Source organism: Diceros bicornis, chromosome 9, assembly GCF_020826845.1.
Source record: "Diceros bicornis minor isolate mBicDic1 chromosome 9, mDicBic1.mat.cur, whole genome shotgun sequence".
NCBI lineage: Eukaryota > Metazoa > Chordata > Mammalia > Perissodactyla > Rhinocerotidae > Diceros > Diceros bicornis.
The window spans coordinates 35,730,658-35,753,699 of NC_080748.1; the positions used below are offsets into that span (position 1 = coordinate 35,730,658).

The window sequence follows — 23,042 nt, forward strand, 5'->3', positions numbered from 1 at the left end:
GGAGTTCCCCTAATGAAGTGCATACACAGTAACTTTCCTTCAAGCTGTCAGTGAGGAATGCTGAGGTATTCAAGTGTATTTCAGTGACCCCTTACTCTAGAGGGAACCCAGTGTTGGAACAAATTTTTATAAATAATACACTGTTTGCTTTGCGGCGCTGATAATTTCCTCCTGTCTTTGAGGCTGTCAAATAACCAGGAGGCTTGTTGTTTCTTAGGACAAAGGTATTTGCAGGGGAACTGATCAAACTATTATTATTAATAATCTCATTACTGAGGCATCACCAATGCTTTTGTGCATTTGAGGCTACCAAATAGATTAAAGTTGTGTTCTGAAAACTATGGCACACAGGAACAAAGCAGCTTATGAGTGCAGTGGGGGGAGGGCACATTTGTGTTTGAGAGAATTGCTATCTCATTCCTGCAGGAATGCAACCCCTTTGGAAGGAGGTCTCCTAAAGGATTGGTCATAGGAGTCCCTAAAGGTAGTCATGACTACCGGCTACCATTGTTAATGAGATTTTTTTCTGACAAGGGCACTGATATGCTTCTTGTTAAAAGGGACAAGGAAAGCTCATTATAGCCACAGACAGAGGCTACTAGCAAATAAGAGACCTTGCCCTTTGCTTTGGTGGGAATCAGGAGCAAGAGGGGACTTGTGATGGGAGGGAGAGAAAAGTTCTCCTCTCTGTATCCATAGTCATAGCATTCAATCTCGGGATAATGGATTCACGTGTACCAGGTACACATGCCCTATGCTTTTCCTGTCTTGAACCGGACGTCTAAGTGGCGGGAACATTCAGCCAAAGAGGCCAAGGCTGAATTGCTTCCCACAGGGAACAGTGAACTTCACAGCTCACATCCTGCCCCAGGAGACTGTGCCCAGTGGAGCAAGCAGCCTTCAATAGTAGAGTTCCCAGATAAAATATAGGACAACCAGTTCAATTTGAATATTAAATAAAACAACATATAATTATTTTAGTATAACTATGTTCCAAATATTGCATGGGGCATATACTACAAAATGATTTGTTGTTTATCTGAAATTCAAATTGGACTGGGTGTCCTGTATTTTTATTTGCTAAATTTGACAACCCTACATAGGGCAGAATATGAGAGGTGGGGGCTTCAAAATACTCCTGTTACCCCTAACGACTGGCCACAAATCACTTCTCCCTGACTTCACTCTTCATCATAGATGGCTTTGGAGCAGATAATGTAGGTAGACCCTGTTATTTCCAGAAAGCTTCTGAGAAAACACTCCTGTCCTTCCTGCATCAACTCTAACTACCTCTAATCACCACATCCACGTGAATATGGGTGAAAGATTGCCCGAGAAGGCACCCTGTGTGGCTGGACAGGTGTGTTTCAATGGAGAAGCAGCAGTGATAGCCTGGATGGCTGGGGCAGTATGGACCCTAAAGTTGGGGAGACTGATCTGGTTGGGGTGTCCACTCAGCCTTCTGGGTCAGGGGGCAATGTGAGGCATTGGACCAGGAATACAGCCCCAGGGGGCCTTGGATACACCAAAAAGAGAAAGACGTGTTTCTTTCCCCCTTTCCATCCCTGTCTCTTCTCCTTCCTCACTCTCTATTCATTCACTCTTATTTTTCCTGCCCGTCCCCTCCCCTGAGCATCTGAATTGTGTATTAAGTGTTTAAGACTCTGTTTCTCGCATGAGCACAGTGTTTATTCTGAGAGTTTGTGCAGTGGAGGGAAAGAACCCTTCAAACCAGGTCTTCCAAGTCCTCCTGGGGTGGCGTGGGGATGGAGTGGGGCGGGGGCCTTCTTTTGAACCCAACAACTGTACATACTCAGCCAGGCTTTAGGAAATTAAGAATAAAACAAAAAAAGCACACAAACCCAACATTTGTATAGGACTTAAAAGCTTATAAGCAACTCCTCATATAATATTTCACTTAATTCTAACAATTTAGGAATTGTCACAACACTAGAGGGGCTAAGTGACTTGCCTGAGTGACAGAGCTGGTTTTCAATATTCAGGCCAACACCTTTTTCACTTTTCAGGGAAGAAGGCAGAGGTGACAAAGGAGAGGTACAAACAGAGCCTGAAGACCATCCCTATTTCTCAGTTTCACAATGAATAAGCCTTGAGCTCTTGAATGCCTGAGCAGCTCACAAGAGGGCCTGGGACAACGGAGATCAGACAGAGCCTTCTGGAGAGAGAGACTGCTCCACATGGGCCTCCCTAACTGGGTCTAGAGCCTCCTGTTGGGGTTCTTTCTCCTACATCACGCTCACAGGTGTGACTGCTTGATAGTACAGAGCCATAACTGATTTTCCAGGGAACAAAACACTGCTGGTCTCTCTTTCAGGGTGGCATTGTTGAGAGAACTTTGTCTAGACGGAGATGCTACAAGGGAGAGGTCAGAGACAACCTGGGCAGTAGCAGCTGAAGAGGGAATCTCCCTCCCTGCCAGTCACAGTCTCTAAACTGAGTTCCATAACTTGCTTTGGAGAACAGCATTCTGTAAAATGGGGGGTGATCAACTAGAAGTGGCTTCTGGACAAAGGACTAAGGGTTGCTTTTCCTTCCTGGGACCTCCAAGCTCTGTTTCATCCACAAAGACTACTTTGATCTCATCTCTTTCAAGGAAGCATCAAGTTGGAAACCAGATATTGAGCTTAAAAAAGAACATTTGAGTTAATATTTGGCTGGAGAGAACCAGATCTAAGGTCAGCAGGCAGAGTGGGGCTCAGCAACAAGGTGTGGAGATGACTCAGGTCCCTCGGTGTCCTGACCCTCTTGGGGCGGTATCTGGTGGCTTCCTCTTTCCCCACAAACTCGCCGTGGGGAAATCTCCACTGGGCACTATAAGAAGCCTCTGGGCTCTGTGCAGAAGCCAGCTGCTCCAACCAAGAGGACAAGATGAGCCTGGGCCTTCCCTTCCTGCTGGCCCTACTGTTCCTCCTTGGCCCAGCCGCAGGGGATTTGGGGAATTTGGAGCCCCTGATCTCTGGCGCCAGCCCCGGCTCCTTCTCTGATGATGACTTCAGCTCCAGCTTGACCCCTGGCCCTGGTCCCAGCACTGGCCCCACCACCGTGTCCCAGGTGAGGAGGTCTCAGTCTGAGAACTGCATTCATTCCCTTCCTCTCACTTTTTAGAGACCTGAACATAATTTCACAGATGGCTAGACCTGAGCACTATAAAAGATTTATGACTCTCTTTGTTAACTGTAGGCACCCTGGAAATAAATTAAAAGCTAGGTGAAATAATTCAATTGTAAGCAAAAGACAACATCTCTGTTCTGCAACTGGAGGCTTTCAGGAAAGAATCTAAGCTTTAAAGAGGTTCTCAAACCAGGCTTCACTTTAGAATCAGGGCAGAGTGAGGGGATCTCTAAAAGTAGAGATGCCAGGGTTCCATCCGGAGGAGAACTGTTAAGGAAGGAGCCCTGCCAGTAGAAGCTCTAGACAAGTTTGTCCAGTTGATTTGCTGCCTGGCAGGGGGGGACCCTGTGGACAGTGAAGAATAGCCCTTGGGGGATGAGAGCCAGTGATGCTCCAGTGGAGCCCTGACAGTTTCTCTGAGCCTGGTTTGTAAAGCAGATGGGTGACAGAAGTAGGGGGAGGAGTCATTGCTTTTTAGGAAAGTGCTATTACACATGGACGTTTCCTCGAGAAGTGTTACCTCTTCTCAATCTTCCTTATAGAAAATCTTTAGAGCCATTTCCAGCTCGAAACAACAGCAGTAGAAACAAACAAACCAGCCCAAAGCATGCACTAGAAAGGGATTGGTCCAGGTAGGCTACATCCCTAGAACCTGTAGAAACCCTAGCTCCCTGGGGCTTTCCAAGCTAAGGCGTGACTTGGGGTTGGGGAGGCTTAACTCCTTCAAAACCGGATCTTTACTCACAGGTCAGGTTGCTGCTTACGTGATCATGTCTGAATGGAAGGAGCAGTGGGAAAGGGGGAGGAAAAGGCGTGTGTTTGTTGTTTTCATTTTCACCGTCAGGACTATATTTGTGATGAAAATTGTTGATTAACAAATGTGTTGGATAGGGCCCAGATAGAAACACCAGCAACAACGCTCATTGAGTGCCTAATAGTGCCAGGACTAGGTTAAGAACATAATATATATTATGTTATTTAATCCTAAGAGGTAGGTAAATTTAATGGTCCCATTTTAGAGGTGTGAAAACGGAGGATTAGAGAGGTGAAGTCATTGGCTTAAAGTCACTAAGCTAGCAAGTTACATAGCTCAAACTTAGTCTGCCCATGCTCCTCACCATCTCTCTTTATGCAGCTTTCTACATTTTCAGGGAGTATAGATGAAAACTGCTTGTTTTTAAAAGGAGAATCGTTTGAGAGTCATGAATATGCGCAAAGATTCTTTGTAGCCAGAAGTCAGATGCATGACTTTATTCCATGATACTAAATGATTTCTGGGGACAAGTAGAACTAGTTAGCATTAAACAAAAAAATAAAGTTAACAATAATAATTTACTTTGAAGCTTCATCACCAATCAGAAGCCAGTATTTGGGTTTGATGACCAGCTAAAATAATAGAAAATAAAATTTAGGTCAAGAAACGGAGAAATTCAAAATGCCTGTTGTCTGGTAAGGAGATAAATATTTACAAGTAGATAAGGAATGGTAGTTAAATTGTACTTAGAGGTTTTAATTTCCTTCCTTGTTGGCTTATCTCCCTCTGGTGAGTCAATATCACAACTCCAAAATTTTTATGGTGGACTAGGTGTCGCTTTCACTATAAACCCAATTTTCTAGGGCTGGCTGTCAGCTTGATGAGCTCTTTGGAAAGTGGCAGCAAACTCTTTTATAACTGTCATTGAGCAAGTTCCAAATGTATCATTTTCTGTACTTTGAAAATGTTGAGTACCATTATTTTATGCCTTGACTCTTTACAGGCACTTAGACTTGGCTGCTAATTAGAGCCAACTGCAACCTTAAATCACAGTGAGTCGCACTTCCTGCTGTAGTGCTCAGAGCACTCCACCTGCCTCAGATGTCACCCTCCAAAGAAGGGGCCACTCTCAGGGTCCTCATCTCATAGATGAGAAAAGGCTCCATGCTTCGCTCCCCACAGTAACTGGCAGAGTCGGAACCACAATAAGTTATGAGCTTTTGTCATCAGGTTAAGGGTCTTGGTGAAAGAAAAGACACGAAAGCTTGCATACCGACCATGGGCCTGATTCACTGGGCAGGAACCGGGTTTTATTTGTCTCCTGAAGACCAGAGCCTGGCACGTTGTAGATACCAGTAAATGTTAATTGAACACATGCTGAGTGAGAACCTATTGGTGTAAGGTGTCTTGTGGGGTACATGGGGTCCTATTTGCCCTCCACAAGGCCAAGGGGACAAGCACTTGTCTTTGTCTCCCGTTCCCCATGTTACAATCGCATCGAGTTTAGGCCTTCACCTCGGAGAGAGACCCATCACCATTCGTTTCATTGTCTTTGAATGCAAGGAGCAGAAATATCTCTAATGGGAGGCACTGATCAAACTTATGGCCCATTTTGATGTCAGCTGAGCACGCTGGGCTGATGATAAGCAGGCTGGATGCTGGGGAGTCCACAGTGCTGGGACAGAGTTGTTCAATAGAAGACAGAGGAAGGCTGTCTGCAGGGCTCATAATTATTTGCCTGCCTTTCAGGTGAACTTCAAGACTGAAAGTTATTAGCTAGTGGTTTCTAGTTGATTGTCTAGAAACTGCTTGATGATCTCCACTTTTTCTGAGTTGACAGAGCTTTTCAGAGAACTCTAAGAATGGTCCAATTCTGTCTCGTGCAGCTAATTTACCTCCCCTTGTCAAAATGCGATGCAAGAATTTTGGGGGGGTAGACAGTTATTACAATAAGCTATTTCTTCAAAAGTCCATGATATGCCGGTCCTCCTGTAAAAGCATTGGTTTTTGAGCTTCAGCTGGAGTCTTTCTGTCTTCAGTGGGAGTGATAGAGCCGGTTCAAAGGGAAGCTGGCCTCTCTGACAGGCTCCCCGTATAGCTTACCCAGTCCTTATGCATCCCTGACAAAGACCCTTCCCTTCCCCCATCCCAGTCCCCGTGGTCAGCATAAACCTACTTGTCCCTCCTCCTTACTCCCCAATTCCTGCAGGTGTGGGATGTGATTGGCAAAGAAAATTGAGGCCAACGTCAAGAATTTAGCTGGCATAGAGAGTTTTGGGTACAAATATACATATATATATACACACACACACACAGATGGTCCCTGACTTAAAGATGGTTGGGCTTAAGAATTTTTCCACTTTACAATGGTGTCAAAGTGATACATATTCATAGTAACCGAACTTCAAATTTTGAATTTTGATCTTTCCCAGGCTATCGATATGTGGTACAATACTCGCCTGTGATTGCTGGGCATCAGTAGCGAGCTGCAGCTCCCAGTCAGCCATCCGATCACGAGGGTAAACAACCCACACACTTACAACCATTCTGTACCCACACAACCATTCTGTTTTTCACTTGCAGTATAGTATTCAATAAATCACATGAGAGGGGCTGGCCCGGTGGCGCAAGCCATTAAGTGCGGGTGCTCTGCTGCGGTGGCCCAGGGTTTGCTAGTTCAGATCCCGGGCATGCACTGACGCACCGCTTGTCAAGCCATGCTGTGGCGGCATCCCATATAAAGTAGAGGAAGATGGACATGGATGTCAGCCCAGGGCCAGTCTTCCTCAGAAAAAAAAAAAAAAAAGGATTGGCAGATGTTAGCTCAGGGCTGATCTTCCTCACACACAAAAAAAACAAAAATAAAAAAAAATAAATCACATGAGCTATTCAACACTTTATTACAAAATAGGCTTTGTGTTAGATGATTTTGCCTAACTGTAGGCTAATGTAAGTGTTCTGAGCCCATTTAAGGTAGGCTGAGCTAAGCTATGATGTTCAATAGGTTAAGTGTATTAAATGCACTTTTGACTTATGATATTTCCAACTTATGATGGGTTTATTGGGACAAAACCCCATTGTAGGTCCAAGAAAATCTGTATATATGTATATTTTTTTCATTCTGCTCATTTTAAAGAAGATTAGGTTAAATTAACTAAATTAAGTTAGTTGTTAACAACTTAGTTGCAAAAGCCTAAATTAATTGGTCCAAAGGACACTGACAGAATAGATCTCGATTGTAGAAGCATCTAGGTCCAGCTTGTATGGGAATCATGGCAGTTGGTAGATATTACATGCTCAGAGCACACAACCTTAGCTGCAGCCAGCTTACCTCTTAAATTTTGAGAGGTGTAGCCTGCATCTCTTCAAACTCTGCTAGCCATTGCCCTCCCATTAGTAGTTTCAGAAAGAGACCCTTCAGGCTGATGTTCCACAGGTGAGATTTGGGCTGGCTGTCAGATGAGATCATTGAAGGGTACAGCCAGTTGGCTGCCAAGAGTTACTCTGTAAGGCAGTAGCAGAAATAAAAAAAATGTTAATTGTGCTGGATCCCCTTGGGGAAGTTCAAAGGGGACAAAAGAAAAACAGGATCTTTCAAATTTGTCATTTTAAAATATGCAGCGGCACCAAAGTGTGAGCCTGAATATCTTAAAGAAACATCAAATATTTTAAAATGACTTTTCTGCAAGTGGTAAGCTGGAAAACAAAAAAAATTTGCACAAAACCTTCAAACTTATACACTGTTCAGTTTTTAACAAATGGCTGGTTTGTTTCCATTTTGAAGGATGTTAATTATGCAATTTCCCAGGTGAAGAGAGGATGTGAATTGCACTGTATAGTTTCACTGTAACCCATATCCTTGATGTTCTCCTCATTCTCTTGGAAGGCATTGGGTTGAGTGGGGTTCAGATACAGGTGAGGAGAAGAAAATGAGTGAGTAGAAGGAAAGGGAAAGTGACTGATCACCTACCATGTACCAGGGACTTGGTTTACTTTACTCAGTTACTCTTGAGGACAACCCTGTGAAGTAGGTTATTTGACACATGAGGAAACTGAGACTTAACAAGGGTTCACATCTGGTAAGTGGTAGAATTAGAATTCAAACTTAGGACATCCATCACTTCATTTCCCTTTCCTTGCATTGGGACAGTAATAATTTCCTTTAAGACTCATCAAGAAAAAAGAATCTTCCTTTAGGTAAAGGTGACTGACATAGTGGTTCAGCCCAACAGGTGGAGACGTGGCTGAATACTGCATGTAATTAACCACCTGTGAAACATGGCGGTTTTAGCTTGTTTCTATGATTCTATCCATTTATGTATTGGACTCCTCTTGCTTGCCTCTAAGCACTCTTTTGACAAGCCAATTTCTGTCTCTCCAGTTGCCAAAAAGCTCATTTCCTAGCTTATTACTGTCATTGAACTTATTTTTATTTACAGTTGTTTTCCAATTTCACCGGCTCCAAGGATGACCGCGGGACCTGCCAGTGCTCCATTACCCTGCCAGACACCACCTTTCCTGCGGACAGAGTGGAACGCTTGGAAAACACAGCTCACAGTCTCTCCAGGAGGTTCAAGATAGAGCTTTCTAAAGTAAGCCTTTTTTTTTCTCTTCCAACAATATCTTGATAAGAACAAACAAACAAACAAAACAAAATGCTTTTTATTCAGGACTTGATGAGCAGCCGTTCTTCACTGTATCAAAGACAGCACGTTTGCATCCTGTGGAGGCGTTAGTGTTTATTTTACAGTACACCTGTGGAGTTCTTTAGGGCAGGAAAAATGAGAGCACAGGAGGAAAGTGGGATCGAGATTATTCACGCCGTGGATAAACTCACTTCAACATGGTGGTGTTCACCCACTTGGAAGGAAGCTGGTCTCCCTTCGAATGCCAGCTCTGCAATTTTTATTTTGTTTTGTTGTTTCTTTTTCCTGTTGGTCTTCCCTCCACCTCTGTTTTCTTTTCTTTCCTCTCCTCTATCTTCTTTGTGTTCTATTCTATCTTCCTTCTCTTTCCCTTTTCCTTCCTATTCCTATTTCATGCCCTCTTCCTTTTGTTTTTATTTCTCCCTTTGTCTCAACCTTTCCTTTGGCAATCCCTCCTAATCTTTCTTTCCCTTTCCTTCTTAATTCTTTTGTTTTTTTGTTTTTTACTCTTTTTCGTCTGCTCTTACTTTTGGAAGGCCCCTTCACCTTCTCTTCCTCTTCCGTCTCCTCCTCCACTCCCCTGAAACTTCTGCCTCTTATCTTTCTTCTTTCCTCTCTCTTTTCCTGTCTCTTCCTCTGATTTTTTCTTTCCAATTTACTCTTTTCTCTCTCTCTTTCTTGATGTTATCCTCTGTTGTCTCGGCAGGAACATTACGTTAGATGTGTTTAACATTAGACCAAAACCGAAGGCTTCCCTGGGAAATTGAATCAAGACTAATAGGTCCCTCAGCCTTGGTAAAAACCCTGAGTCAAACTCCCCGATTACCACTTTTCCCTGGCCAGGGGAAGTTATCCCACAGGGTTTGCCTTTCTCTGAGCTGGCTGGAGCAATGTGACTTGGCATTCCAGTTTTGACCCTGTCTACCTTTTTAGCCAAGTTAAAAATCAGTTAGAAAGGCTCCCATTTTCTGCACAGGTGAAGTCCAAGCTAGGCTATAATCACATTATACATTATTTAATACACTCCGTTAATTTACAAGGAGCTCTGGCTTTCCTGCAAGATTCAAAATAAGTTTTCCTGAGAAATTTAAGCTTAGCTACTGCAACATCCAGCATAGTTATCCTTTAAGACAAAAATTATGGTGAGGCTGAGACCTTGCTTTCAACCTGAATTGGTAGATAAATATTCTAAGTTTAAATGGGTGTCCAGGAAAATGTGTTTGACTACTCCAGGAACCTAGCTTCTTAAGAAATAAAATGTCCTTGAATTAATCAGCAGAAAAGGCACAGCACTAAATTATAAATTCCAACCATTAATATTCATAGCCTTATTCCAGCATAATCAAGTACAGATAAGAAGTTATGCATAAAAACATAACAAGTGGAGGAAAATCCTAGGTAAAGATCTTTTCAGTTAGAGTCATTTGCTTTGAAATAGTGGAAGCTTCTGATTTGCATGTCTTCTTTGCTGGCAGGAGTGTGAAGGGCAGTTTGAAACCCCATGCTGCTCCAGGGAAAGTATGTAGCTTGGCAGGTTTGTGACTATGGGACATTTAATTCCAATCCCATAAGGGGGGGGCAGGTGACATCTGCCTTGCTAATAATTGGCAGGGAAGACGTGTGGAGTAGGTGGGAAAACTTTTACTTCTGAAAGTGTCAGTAGCTGGTCCTAAAAAATTTGTGATTGAGGTCTAAGAAAGAAATTGACCTGCCAGCTGAGGTTTGCATAATAGATTTGATGTAACAAGTGATAACAACAACGGTAATAGTAAAAGCTTCCCTTGCGCTTTTCTTAATGCTTCCAGTTTTATTTTCCTCTCAAGCAAACCTTCAAGGCAGATAGGCCAGATGTTCTCCCTCCCGTTTTAGGGATGGAAAAACTGAGGTTCATAAAGGTAAAGGGGCATAAATGGAGAGATCATCCCTCTCTTGGCTGGTTAAGCCAGGTTGGGAATTTGGGCCTTAGAAATTATCCCAGTTCTCTTTTCTCTCACCATGCTATCATCACCCTCCAGTGCAGACCCAAAAAGAGATGCAGTAGGTCAGTAATGTCTTCAAATCCAAAGTTATCTCTTCAGCTGAGAGCTTTTGAATTTCCTGGTGAATTATTATAGCTGTCTCTAGGTTGCCTTGGAAATCACCATTCATCTAGAGGCCTGGGGGAATGCCCCTTTGGGCAGGCCAGTAGAAAAGGGTTTTGACTGCCTTACATTGCTTCATTATCTGTCAGTACACAGAGGAGACAGGGAGCTGCCTCTGCATAAGATGCTGAAAGCATTTGATCATTTTCTGTTGTTTATGATATGTCCTCTTGTGACTATATTTAGGAAGGGGACAATGCAAAAGGCAGCTCGAGATTTTCTTTCTCTTGAGGATTATGGTCTTTGGGGCGAGTTATTTTATATAACACATTTGTTAATAGATCCTCATGCATGAGAGGGTTGAGGCAGCCTGGGAAACATTTAGGCAACCCGTAAACAAACAACATTGATTGAACAATGTTTTGTGCAGTGAAATACAATAAATTAAAAGGTCAGATTGAAAAAAACAAATCACTGTTTCTCTAACAATTACTGTAATCTATAGGCCAACCATTGTGCTAGGCACCTAATATACGTTATCTCAGGTCTTTGCTATAATTTTGTAAGCTTGATATCATTGCTCCTAGTTTAGAGGAGGAAATCAAGGCTTAGAGAAATTAAATGATTTGCTCATTAAGTACTGAAGTCAAATTTAAGGTTAGATGGGTCTAGCTCCAAAGTGCGTCATATGTCTTGATGGTCAATTCAAGCTCAATCAATCTTGTTGCATTTATTTTTAAAGAGATATTAAGATAACAGTATGTTGCAAAGTACATTTACTTATTTCAGATAATCTGGCCATAGTTCTGAGCACAGGTTTTGAGGAACTGGCAGAAACACGAGCCAGACTAATTCTTTGGCATAATAGCCAGCTGTACTGCATCCTTATCTATTACAAGACCACATTTACTGTATGGGACAACAACAGACACCCCAGAACAAACCCCCAAACAAGCTTTGATTCTTAGAACCCATCAATGACGTAATACGTGCATAACGAACAAAAGAATGGAGGCTCTGAATGTTAGGCTGGTGATTTGCAGGCAAGCATGGATGAATCCTCTAAAGCTCAAACTCGAAGTGATGAGGAGCTTCGCAATAAAGATGTTGACACAGGAATATGTCCCCTTAGGGCTAGACCTGTATTCTTGCTACACATCGTTGGGGAAATTGGATTGCCTCTGCTGAGACTGCACCTTCCAGCAAGAGCTGGAATGTTCTCAGAATTGTCCATGCTGTCTCAACACTAGAGATCCGTACACATGAAGGGTTTATACTAACAATCTCCTTAAATTACTAAAGTTCACACTGTGAAGTCTTTCTGGCCATCCTCAAATTCTCTCCTGCCTTCTATAACTCCATGGATGATTCCAGTTTTCCTGAACATCACTGAGCTTTCCTTTAAATGTCAGCTGAAAGAACCTCACGTTTTTTTCCTGAACAGATCTTTAGAGACCCTTCATTTTGTGACTAAACTACGGCAGGCACAGCACACACTCTCCTAGGTAGCAGACTCCAGGTTATGACTTGGTTGTCAGTGAGAATCTGGGAGAGCCACATTTTATTTAGCGGAGATGACAGTTGAATCACTCATTTTTGTAGAACAACAGCTGCGATGTGCCACCAAAATGTTCCAGGAAAGCTGAGGGTGTTTCATTTGTTCCAAGAGCTGGCAAGGCCAAATGCCAGCAAGAATATTCATTTCACAATCTTCCATTTTTGCCATAGATTGAGACTTTATTATTATTTTTTGTCACAGGCAAGGTTTTATGCCTGATTTTTGTAGAAATTGAAAGCTGGTTACCTTATATCTGTGTTTGTACTTTTGAAGGAGACTTGTTAGGTTTTAAATATATATATATTTTAACCTCTTTATCCACCAAAATGTCAACAGCCTTATGAGCCTCTGAGTGATGGCACATCTGACGGCAGTGAGTATCAGTTGCCTGAGGAGATACACTAGAAGTGCCAAGGGCTGCATTTTCAACTTTCATTAAAATCCTCTTTGCCTGAAGCCCTAGCCCTTTAGGTCTGTGGCCTGTGAGTCTACTTTAATTTGCACAGTGGGGTTAAGTGGAAGGGCTAAAATGACAGAAGTTAGGGCTGCCTTTGATATTAGAAGTATTAGAGGCCAACATCTGGCTCTGAATTCATCCAGGCACTGTGGATCAGCTACTTGACATTAGCCCAGTTTGGGGAAAAGTATCACTTATGTTCAAATTTTTAAAAAGAATGTAAAACCAGCAACTTTTAATGAGGAGGTCCTTAAAAAAGCCATGGCATTTCTTTTAGAGACCAGATACAGAAAGAATCACCAAGTGTGTTTATTGAAATATCCATTTGGAGATTCCGATTATACACTAAACCATCAAGGAAATTTTTGGAAGTATTTTAACTTAATGATCAGACATTCAAATATATGCAACAAATGTGCAATTGAAAGGTCTGATTGCAATGATCAGTTCTTGGAATAAATGTGGGTGCAGTTAATGAAATGTGTATTTTACAGTTCCACATACACTCACATATTGTGTAGTAAGTTGGGTCTTTATGCCACTTTGTAAAAGGCAGAAGGGCTCACAACTCATTGCATATGGCGATCAAAGAGGGAATTCTGCTTAGTGCATTTCTCCCTCTTTTAGAAAATACTTAGATTTAGAGCAGTGGTTCTAAACAGAGGGAGGGTGGTGGTGGTGGTGATTTTGCCCCCGTGAACATTTAGCAATGTCTGGGACACTTTTGGTTGTCACAGCAAGGGGGTAGGTGGGTGCTATTGGCATCTAGAGGCAAGAGTGACTGCTAAACATCCTACAATACATAATATATCCCCCCACAAGAAAGAATGATGTAGCCCAAAATGTCAATAGTGCTGAGGTTGGGAAACCCTGATCATGTGCATTGAGGGGAAGAGGGAGGGCAAGAGACTGTGATTCAAACCACTTTAGTTTGGAGAGCTAATATCTTCAAATATTAAAATGGAGATTAAAATGTACTTGCAAATGATGATTCTGAAGCAAAATTATTTTGTTTAGGCAAGTGCAAAATCCACCCCCCAAATGTAGTAAGTTCTTTTTAGTTTGTATTTGGATAGATTAAAAAAAAATCTAGTTAAATATATTTTGATCCATTTCTTTACCAAAGGAAAAAAAAAAGATTGACAGCAATCAAATAGCCTCCAAGGGCTTGGTAGTGGAGGAAGACTGTATGATATTACTCTGGGAATTGACTTGAGCATTTTGATTCCCTTTCAGGTGAAGGAGTATATCCGTTTAATCAGTGTGTATGAAAAGAAACTCGTAAACCTAACTGTCCGAGTAGAGATCATGGAAAGTGATATCATTTCTTACACTAAACTGGAATTTGAGCTGATCAAGATAGAAGTGAAGGAGATGCAGAAACTGATCATACTGCTGAAGAAGAGTTTTGTTGGAAGCTCAGAAATTGTTGACCAGCTGGAACTGGAGGTAAGGAGTGAACTCACTTCTCAGTGTATAATAATAAATCCTCTTCAGTGATCAAGTGCTAGGCCCAGGATATGAATCTCTCTCTTCCAACTTCTCATTCTGTACTCTCTCATGACCACGTGGCACGTCCCATGTTCTGCTCTAGATGGGTGCCTGTCTTTGAATAGTAAGTTAAACACATTGGGAACATGTTGATTGAAGAGCAGGTGTTGTCTAATGGTCAGAGTCCTGCCCTAGAACCAAATGGCCTTTCAATGTCTCTAGAAAGGAGATGATATAAATCTGAACAACTCCATGGCCAAGCTAGATCAAGTGTCTTCTCTGTTCTGGGTTTATCCTCATGGGACTAGAAAGCCACAATTTACCTGATTTTGAACTTGCTAGGTCTATTTTTCCTTTTGAGTGATCACGTAATCCTTGATCTTTTTTGGAATTCTTCTTCACATACTGGTAACCCTCTTTAAAGAAGTTTCTTGTGAGTATGTTTTAGTGAAGCCTTTTAAGCTCTGTGGATAAAGACCATCACATTAATGTTAGGGCTGGATAATTTGTATCCATGAGAATTTACTAGCGTAGTCATGACATGGGCTATAATTGAGAATTCTAGTTACATATTTTAGAATTCAACTTTTCTCTGGCCCTCACCATTCATTAGAAACTTAATTATAAGACAACATGAGTAAACATGAGTTTATAGGAAAAGGTTATGAGAAATGAACTTTAATGGACATTTGTGGATGCTTAGACTGATCCTGTGCTCTATTATCAAAGCTGTTAAAATCTCTGTCGTTTTCTTCTTGTCACACACATCTGCCTGCGATCTGACAGGCGTTCACGCTTAAACCATAAAATGTATTCTTCCAAATGAAACCATTCAGATGAGTCTTGGGTGTATTCTCCAGCAATGTTTCACTAAGTGACAAATTCAGCCCTGGAATGTTTATGAAAGAAATTGCATGATAATATAAAGTCGCTCTGAATTTTTATTTCCTTAGATAAGGAATTTGACTCTCGTGGTAGAGAAACTGGAGACACTAGACAAAAACAATGTCCTTATCATTCGCCGAAACATCGTGGCTCTGAAGAAAAGGCTAAAGGAATGTGAAGCCTCTAAAGATGAAAAGGTTCCCCTCCCTCCGCCTGCTCCGGGTAAGCGTGCCATATTTTTACCACTTGTGCCAGGCCTCGTGAGGAGCCGAGAGTGGGGTGGGGAAGGAATTTGGGATTGCAATCATGAAGGAAGGATGGGGTTTTTGCAGTTCTGAGTTTACTCTTTCATGCTTTTAAATCTCTACTCCTAGTGGTTGTACATACTATCACATTCTGTGTCTCACAGAGGAAAAGCACAAACAAAGAGTTGATTTAAAACAAAATCCATATGTTACACGTATTCCCTTTGCATTTACTGATAGGAAAACCATCTCTACGGTGATGAACTTGCTCTTAGGGGGCCAGGTGAAAGCTTCTGGAATCTGGGTGGCATCTGTGCTGTCTTGTGGATTTATCAGATGAGCTGGGGTTATGCCTTGAATCCTCCTCGCCTTCTCTCCCTCCTTCCCTCTTCCCACCTCTTTATTTTTCCTTTGTGCTTTCGCTAAAGGCATGTTGAGCACCTGCTGTAGAATGTATCCTAGGCTTCAGTGAGGATCAAAGGCATGGCCCCACCTGTCCAGTACTTGTGGGTGTACCTTGCTGTCCCTCTTGGACTGTGAGTTCCTGGAGGGCAGGGGTGGCATCTCCCTCTCTAATGAATCATCCTGGGGGTCAAGTATAGCACAGAGATGGGTACTCCATAAATACCCCCTGAATGGAGGCAGTGGAGTGTGGGGGTCAGAAGCACGGCCCCAAAGACCTGAGCTTCCCAGCTATGTGGCCATGGCAAAAAGATCCTTAATCTCCTCACTTGTAAAGTGAGAACAGTAATACCTACCTTGCAGGATTGCTGTGAGGATTAATGAAACAAGGCTTGGGAAGCTCAGAGCTCTACGATTGGCTCTTATACCCTGGCAATTATTATTATAATTGAAGGGAAAACCTTGCTGGGAACCAAGGCAGTGCTAGGTCCTTGCGTGCTTGAGCACATCCCTCCAGGTGAACTAAAGCCAGCCTCTCAGCTGCAGCGTTCAGCCCTATCCTTTAGAGACGCCAGTGTTACAGGGAAGCTCTCTGCAGGTTGTGAGCATCTCAGCCTGAATGGGGAAAGAATCTTTTCATCAAATCATACAGCTCTTGTGATTTTCCATTAATTCCTATTGCTCACAATCTATTTCCTTTTAGGCCGTGCATTTCTGGATCCTTCTCAGTGTAGCTGGTTTCTTTAAGGCTTTAATTAGATACTGCCATAGTTATAAGCCCCTTGATGTTGTTCAGGGGACTCTTCCTTCCCTCTGCAGTTGAGAATCAGTCATAGTGTGACAAACAGGAGGTTGAGGACAAAGGCTATGCTCTGTCCTCTGTAACAAACCAAGGCTAAATTTGGTCTGGGATCAGCCATGTCAACATGCGTTGGAAATGAGGGCTCATTCTGCTGGGCTCCTCAAGGGCAGGATTTGAAGCAATGACAACCCTTGATAATACCTGAGCAAGTCTTTTTTTTTTTTTTTTTTTTTTTACCTCAGCAAATCTTCAACATGGTGTAGATTTTTCCAGCACAGGTTTCTATGCATCACTTAGAATGGGGACCTTTTACAGCAGGAAGGAACATTCAAGACCGTCTAGCTTAGGCCCATCATGTCTCAGAGGAGGGGACTTAGGTGTTGAGAATGCTGCTTTTCCTGAGGTCACACAGGTAGTTAGTGACAGAGCTGAGGAGAATGTGCAAGGCCTCTCGCTCCCTGGTTATCTCAGGACCCAGAGTGTCAGGCGTCAGTAACTCAAGAACAGCCGTGAGGGAGAAAGTACACTGCTTAATATCTAAGGAAGAAAACAAGTGAATCTGTGGATTATTTTTGTTAGAATTTTTTTTATAGAACTTTCCCCTAGGTCCTCACACTTAGACTTTTGTGAGCCATCCCAGCCCAGCTGTGTTGTTTAAGCAAACCAGACCCAGATTTTCTCTCACTTTCCCACAACCTTGGCTGTACTTGGATCCCTGCCAAGCCACTTGGCCCTCCTCCAGCTTTGATCATATTATATTTATGATGTTTATATTAAACTGACTTTTTGTCGTGTGTTTAAATCAATTTCTTTCACTTGCTCTCTTTCTGTTCGGATTGGTTGGTAATGCAGAATTGGAAAATCCCCAGGCACCACAAAGTTGTGAGCCTGTGGAGATTTTGATTAAAGTTACTCACTATTATGGGACTTTAAAATCTGGCCTGTCTGCTTTTTCCGCTGCAGAGTTGTACAGAACAAAAAAGCCTATATGCAAGTCTCAGCTATAAAGTAATTCTGCGCTCTTTCCGCCCCTCCCTGGCATTTGCGGTTAGCTACCCCTGTGGTCAGCTTGATCTTAGAACTGGTACATGTAGTTAGGGTTCAATAAAATGTGCTTTATATTTGGTTTATGCTGCAAATGGCATCCTTTTCTGCTTCATTTCATAGAACTTTCTAATCTAAAATAATTGGCCTCCTGCTCATTAACGTTTTTTCTTGAAAACAACTAGCTTCAGTCTCTCTCTGTTTTTCCCCTGAATCTAATTGACTGCAGTTGGGCAGAATGTGATGCGATGCCCAGGAGTCGATCACCATTGTGCTTGGAGATGCTGGGCTGTGCTGACACAGAGCAGGTGCTCAGCCATGGCTGGGGATTGAGTAGGGTATGAAAGGTATGGGGTGCCCTGCCTAAACCCAAGCCTAGGGAAGAGCAGAGTGTAGGGAGCATATATCCAGTAATTCAGAGTCAATTTAGTCTTGACTGTTGTATGATTATGACCATTTTAATTGCCTAATTCTCACATGTCAATTGTATTCTCCTCTTTGCCCAAACAAAGTTTAGCTGCCCAGGTGAGAGAGTGCATTGATGGATCCGAGATTGTTTCCTCTGCAGGCATATCATCTTTGGCCTGTTTAAAAAATGCTGCTAAGCATGAGACTTTATAAAAGCAAGTTAGATTATTTTAAAGTCTCACCACGTGGCTTCCCAGGATATTTTCAGAATACCATGGCAATATCTAATGAATTACATGATGAAGAGATGGCCAACCAAGGCTAGACTTGTGTAGAGGGTTCCTCACATTATGTTCTATGGAGTGACTACCAGGCTCTTTGAAAAGTTCAGATATGTAGCAGGGTAGAGGGCTAGGGTTTTATAAATAAGGGTAAGCTGGGTTTGGGAGATTTGATCAGTCTTTCATTCGTTTATTCCACAAACATAATTTGGTGCCACTGTGTGGCTGGTCCTTTTCTGGGTACTGGGGTTACCAGGATGGGTACAGAAACCTCTAAAACCACTATCCAGGAAGGGAGACAGTCACATAAACCTTCAGTTGTAACATGATGGGATTATAATGCTGATAGTTACTATTTATTGAGTTACGTGTACATACCTTCTTTCTATTTTTTCCTAATACTCTTGCAGAGTAGGTATTATTATTATTTTTTAACATGAGGAAACTGAGGCTCAGAAGGTTAAGTAACTTGCTCAAGGATACACAGCTAGTAAGTATTGGAGTCAGGATTTGATTGGAACCTGTCTGGCAATATTTTCACTGTAGCAGGCTGCTTTCCACAGATGCTCTAATAGAGAGGTGCACCTGTGATTCCTGGAGTGATAAGAAAGTTCCAACAACTCACCAACCTGATTAACACCAAATTATCTTTGCTTCCTTGCTTGTGGAGCAGCTAAAAGGGTACTTTTTCTCTCAGCTCTATGCTGTGTTCTCTTCTACCAGAAAATGCGAAATGATTCATACATCTTTCACAATTCTTGGATCATGGCTGGGCGATGGGTTGTTGTCCCAGTGATGGGGTAAAGTTGGATGGGAGGGTCAAGAAGGGAATGGAGTATCTCTAAGACCTTTAAATGAAGGAAGGGACTGGGAAGGGGTGTGAGATAAGGGAGGGTGGAGAGTCTCAGCTATAGTCTCAGGTATAAAGTAATTCTGCGCTCTTTCCGCTCCTCCCTGGCATTTGCAGTTAGCTACCCTGTGGTCATCTTGGGGTAGCTGGGTGGGGGAATGGGTACTCCGGCTGGACTAGATGAGCAGTTGGGCATAGGGCTGGCTGTCAGTTTCATCTTTGTTTCCAAGACGGTTTGCTGCCAGGAGTTGGGAAGCCTGTCACAGCCTTTTCACTGGTCTGTCACTGCTGTAGCCACATCTGTAGCATTGGCAACAGTGCTTAGTTCTCTTCTCTATTTCCACTTCCTTTTGACCATAGCCAGCACCCTAAAAATGGCCCAGAGGAGATGAAGCATAAAGGCGAGATGACAAAAAGGACAGGAGGATATTTAGGAATGATTGGGAGGTGAGGAAAAGAGATTTAAGTTTCATAGAGTTTTAATATTTATACCAGGTACAATTTTAATTTCCTGGCCAACTTGTGAAATGATGAGCCATCATTATTATTATTATTAGTGGTAGTAGGTAGTAGGTAATAGTAATAATAATTTTTAAGAGAAGATTATTTTGGTTCCTTCATGTCTAAGGATTTCCACATCTAGGTCAGAATAGTTTATTATCTTTAACCACATGATAATGCTTGAATTAGTTTTATGCATCATAAGTTTTCCTTAACTATTCTCTTGCTACTGGTTTGGGCTATTTCCTTTCCAAGAAGGCAAGATTCACTTAAGTAAACAATTTCTAAGTCTCCTAACCTGCAAGAAAAAAGTGACTTTCTTTCATTTCCTCAGAGTGAAATGTAGTTGAATAAATAAGTTCCCAGGAAGATATTTTAACTGGAAAATCCAGTTTGTAGCATATGGAAACTCAAACAGTTTTTGTTATCATTAAACCAAACACACCACTAACTTTATTTTAATAATTCATGCATTGTCTCATAAACAAAAGCAAACAAGCATTCATCTGAGAGATCACTTTTAAGAAAGGAAATAATAATTTATAATTTTATTTATTATTTCTTTAGTGGAGAGCAGTCTCTTGGCTGAACACAGGTTGCTTTTTTATTTATGAAACGGTGCATGCATTATTAAAATAAACCCGCGACTGTGTTCTGCTTAATGATATGCAAAATTATTTGAGGTTGGGTACAGAGTGGTTTCATTTCTCTACCTGTTGTATGGTTGGCTGGCTTTCCCACCAACTGTGGATTTATGAGACCATTTAAGGAGCACATATTTAATTCTGGAACCAAAAAGCCCCAGCAGATTGGAAGAATAAATGCAGGATTTCTAGCAATGGTTTTACCTCTGAGCAGTCCTTGAGTGAGGAGGGGAGAAGGAGAAGACATTTAGCAAGGAAAGGAATGGGTCTTTCCCTATCTGCCAGAGGCAGAGACTCAGAGGCAAAAGCTTTGCTCCCCCTACCCAATGGTAATCTCAGGCAATTCTTTGGAGCTCTGCTGTGTGCTCCAGCTTGCCCCATGTGCTCTCCAGGGCTTCCTGATTCCCTCCAAGCATTTAAAGCCAGAGTCAGAGATTCAAGTCCTGTTCTCTCCTTCCCTCACCTACTCTGCCCCAGACAGCAGAATGAGGGAAAATCACCTCAAATGTACTTGAAGTTGGATTTTCTTTGTCATCCGGTAAACTATCTGACTTGTTTTTTAACGGTTTATTAAGATCCCGGAAAATGTGTGTTCAACACTTTTTGGATAGTTATTATAAAAATACTGGAGGAATTTTATTTATTTTTTATAGCTCATAAACGGTTTGGGTTGGCAGGCATTTCAGAGGTTGTACCATGTGAAGGGCCAATTGCCCAGCCTGAGTCATTCACCCAAGTGTTACAGGGAACGTAGATTCAGTGGGCCAGTGAGTCTGGTCTCACTTGATTGTACACATTGTGACAATGACAGCATCAGAATGGAAAAGATAAAGTACTTGCCTGTCATTCTATGGCACAGCAGAATATGGGTTATGAACAGGAAGACCTACCTTATGATTCTGCAGCAAGATGATCACCAAGTGATCTATGTGGTGGGCTATGCTTTGGGCACAAAGCAGGCAATATCACCCTAGAATAACTTCCGTGACTTCTCAAGGCTGAAATCCCACCATTATAGGATCATCTTTCCGGATCTTTAAAATACTATATTATAAACTTCCTCTTCTGAGATTAGTCTGGGGCAGGGTTGGTACCTGCTGTGGATATGCACTTAGGGTCCCAGGAAAGGGTGGAAGGGTGAAGGGATAGTCTTCTCCTTCATCACGTTTCTCCCTGACCCTGGTGAATAGCACCTTCTGGTTTTATGGAAATAGGGTAGGATTCTGGGATGATCTTGCTTTCTCTATAAGAAACATGAAATAAAATCATATTTGCAAAATGCTTCCTGATAGAAGAATATTTGTTAAATTCACCAAGTCCCCGTTTCCTGTCTCTGAGCCCTCACATATTTTTAATATGTCTCTTGGCAGTTTCATTGTCCCCATTTTCCAGTTTGAAAGCCCATCCACAGAAATAGAAGGTTGTTCTCTCTAGAGCTGACACTGGGTTTGCAATGAGACTGAAACCAAGAGAAGGTTTTGGCTCTTCTCCATCAGAACTTGACAAGAAAAACATTTATGGATTCCTTTGGTTCTCAGGATATTAAACTGTATCTTGTCAATCATTTTCTCTAAGAATGCCCTTTTATTTTCTTGTTTGTACAGGGAGCTGTAGTCACAGTGGTGTGTTGAACATCAGCAGTCCGGCAGTAGTTCAGCTCAACTGGAGAGGGTTCTCCTACAAGTACGGTGCCTGGGGTCGGGATTACTCTCCCGAGGATCCAGGGAAAGGACTGTATTGGGTGGCACCTTTGGAAACAGATCGGAGAACTTTCCAATATTACAGACTCTACAACACACTGGATGATTTGCTATTGTACACAAATGCCCAACAGTATGAGATTAAATATGGCCAAGGCAGTGGTACAGTAGTTTACAAAAACAACATGTATGTCAACTGGTACGATACCCGGAACATTGCCAAAGTTAACCTGACCACCAACAAGGTTGCTGTAACTCGAACTCTCCCTGATGCTGCCTATAATAACCGCTTTTCATATGCTAATGTTGATTGGCAAGACATTGACTTGGCTGTGGATGAGAATGGATTGTGGGTGATTTATTCAACTGAAGCCAGCACTGGTAACATGGTGATTAGTAAACTCAACGACACCTCGCTTGTGGTGCTAAACACTTGGCATACCAAGCAGTATAAACCATCTGTTTCTAACGCCTTCATGGTATGTGGGGTTCTGTATGCCACTCGTACTCTGAGCACTAGAACAGAAGAGATTTTCTACTACTATGACACAAACACAGGGAAAGAGGGCAAACTAGACATTATAATGCATAAGATGCAGGAAAAAGTGCAGAGCATTAACTATCACCCTTTTGACCAGAAACTTTTTGTCTATAATGATGGTTACCTTCTGAATTATGATGTTATCTTCAAGCAGGAACACAAGCAAGCAATACCCACTTATAGTTAGGATGTGAGAGAAATAAAATGTTTGTTGAAAAAATGGTCTTCTCCACTTATTTAGATAGCTGCAAGGGGATCCAGGAGTATATTTGCTTAGTAGTAATATTTGGGAGCATAATTCTACCAGAGACTTAGGATATTTGCCCTGATTTGATGAGTTTTCTTGGAAGCCATCTGCCTCTAAGGATGCATTTCCCTTCTGAAATAAGGTCCTTGCAGGGGGGTGGGATTGTCAGAGATCTAGGGGCTTTATGGGTCCAAGGAAGCCTTGAGGGAAGTGACATCTGGAAATTAAGGAACTTAAAGAGAACTCTGTATGGCTTCTGGCGATTCTTTATACAGGAGAGAGTGCTCAATGACCAGTTCTCCTCCATGTAGCCTGGCTAATTCTTCCATACCCAAAACAAACCTGGGGTTTAATTAGGCAGATTAATATCTGA

The 23,042-nt window shown here is 42.2% G+C and overlaps 1 protein-coding gene across 1 annotated transcript; it reads left to right on the forward strand.

The window, feature by feature from the left end:
* The first annotated feature begins 2,889 nt into the window (after nt 1–2,889).
* On the forward strand, nt 2,890–22,609 carry OLFM4 (olfactomedin 4). The gene is made up of 5 exons (XM_058547726.1): nt 2,890–3,072; nt 8,326–8,478; nt 13,865–14,077; nt 15,073–15,226; nt 21,786–22,609. Exons 1-5 carry the CDS (start codon nt 2,890–2,892, stop codon nt 22,607–22,609), a joined length of 1,527 nt encoding a protein of 508 aa, XP_058403709.1.
* Nucleotides 22,610–23,042: the final 433 nt, after the last annotated feature.

What these genes read in the sequence shown, in the direction of transcription:
- OLFM4 (XM_058547726.1), top strand. Translation starts at nt 2,890, where the DNA reads ATGAGCCTGGGCCTTCCCTTCCTGCTGGCCCTACTGTTCCTCCTTGGC. An exon ending in GCCCCACCACCGTGTCCCAG is followed by an intron (nt 3,073 to 8,325) that starts GTGAGGAGGTCT and finishes TTTTATTTACAG; the next exon opens with TTGTTTTCCAATTTCACCGG. An exon ending in TTGACCAGCTGGAACTGGAG is followed by an intron (nt 14,078 to 15,072) that starts GTAAGGAGTGAA and finishes TTATTTCCTTAG; the next exon opens with ATAAGGAATTTGACTCTCGT.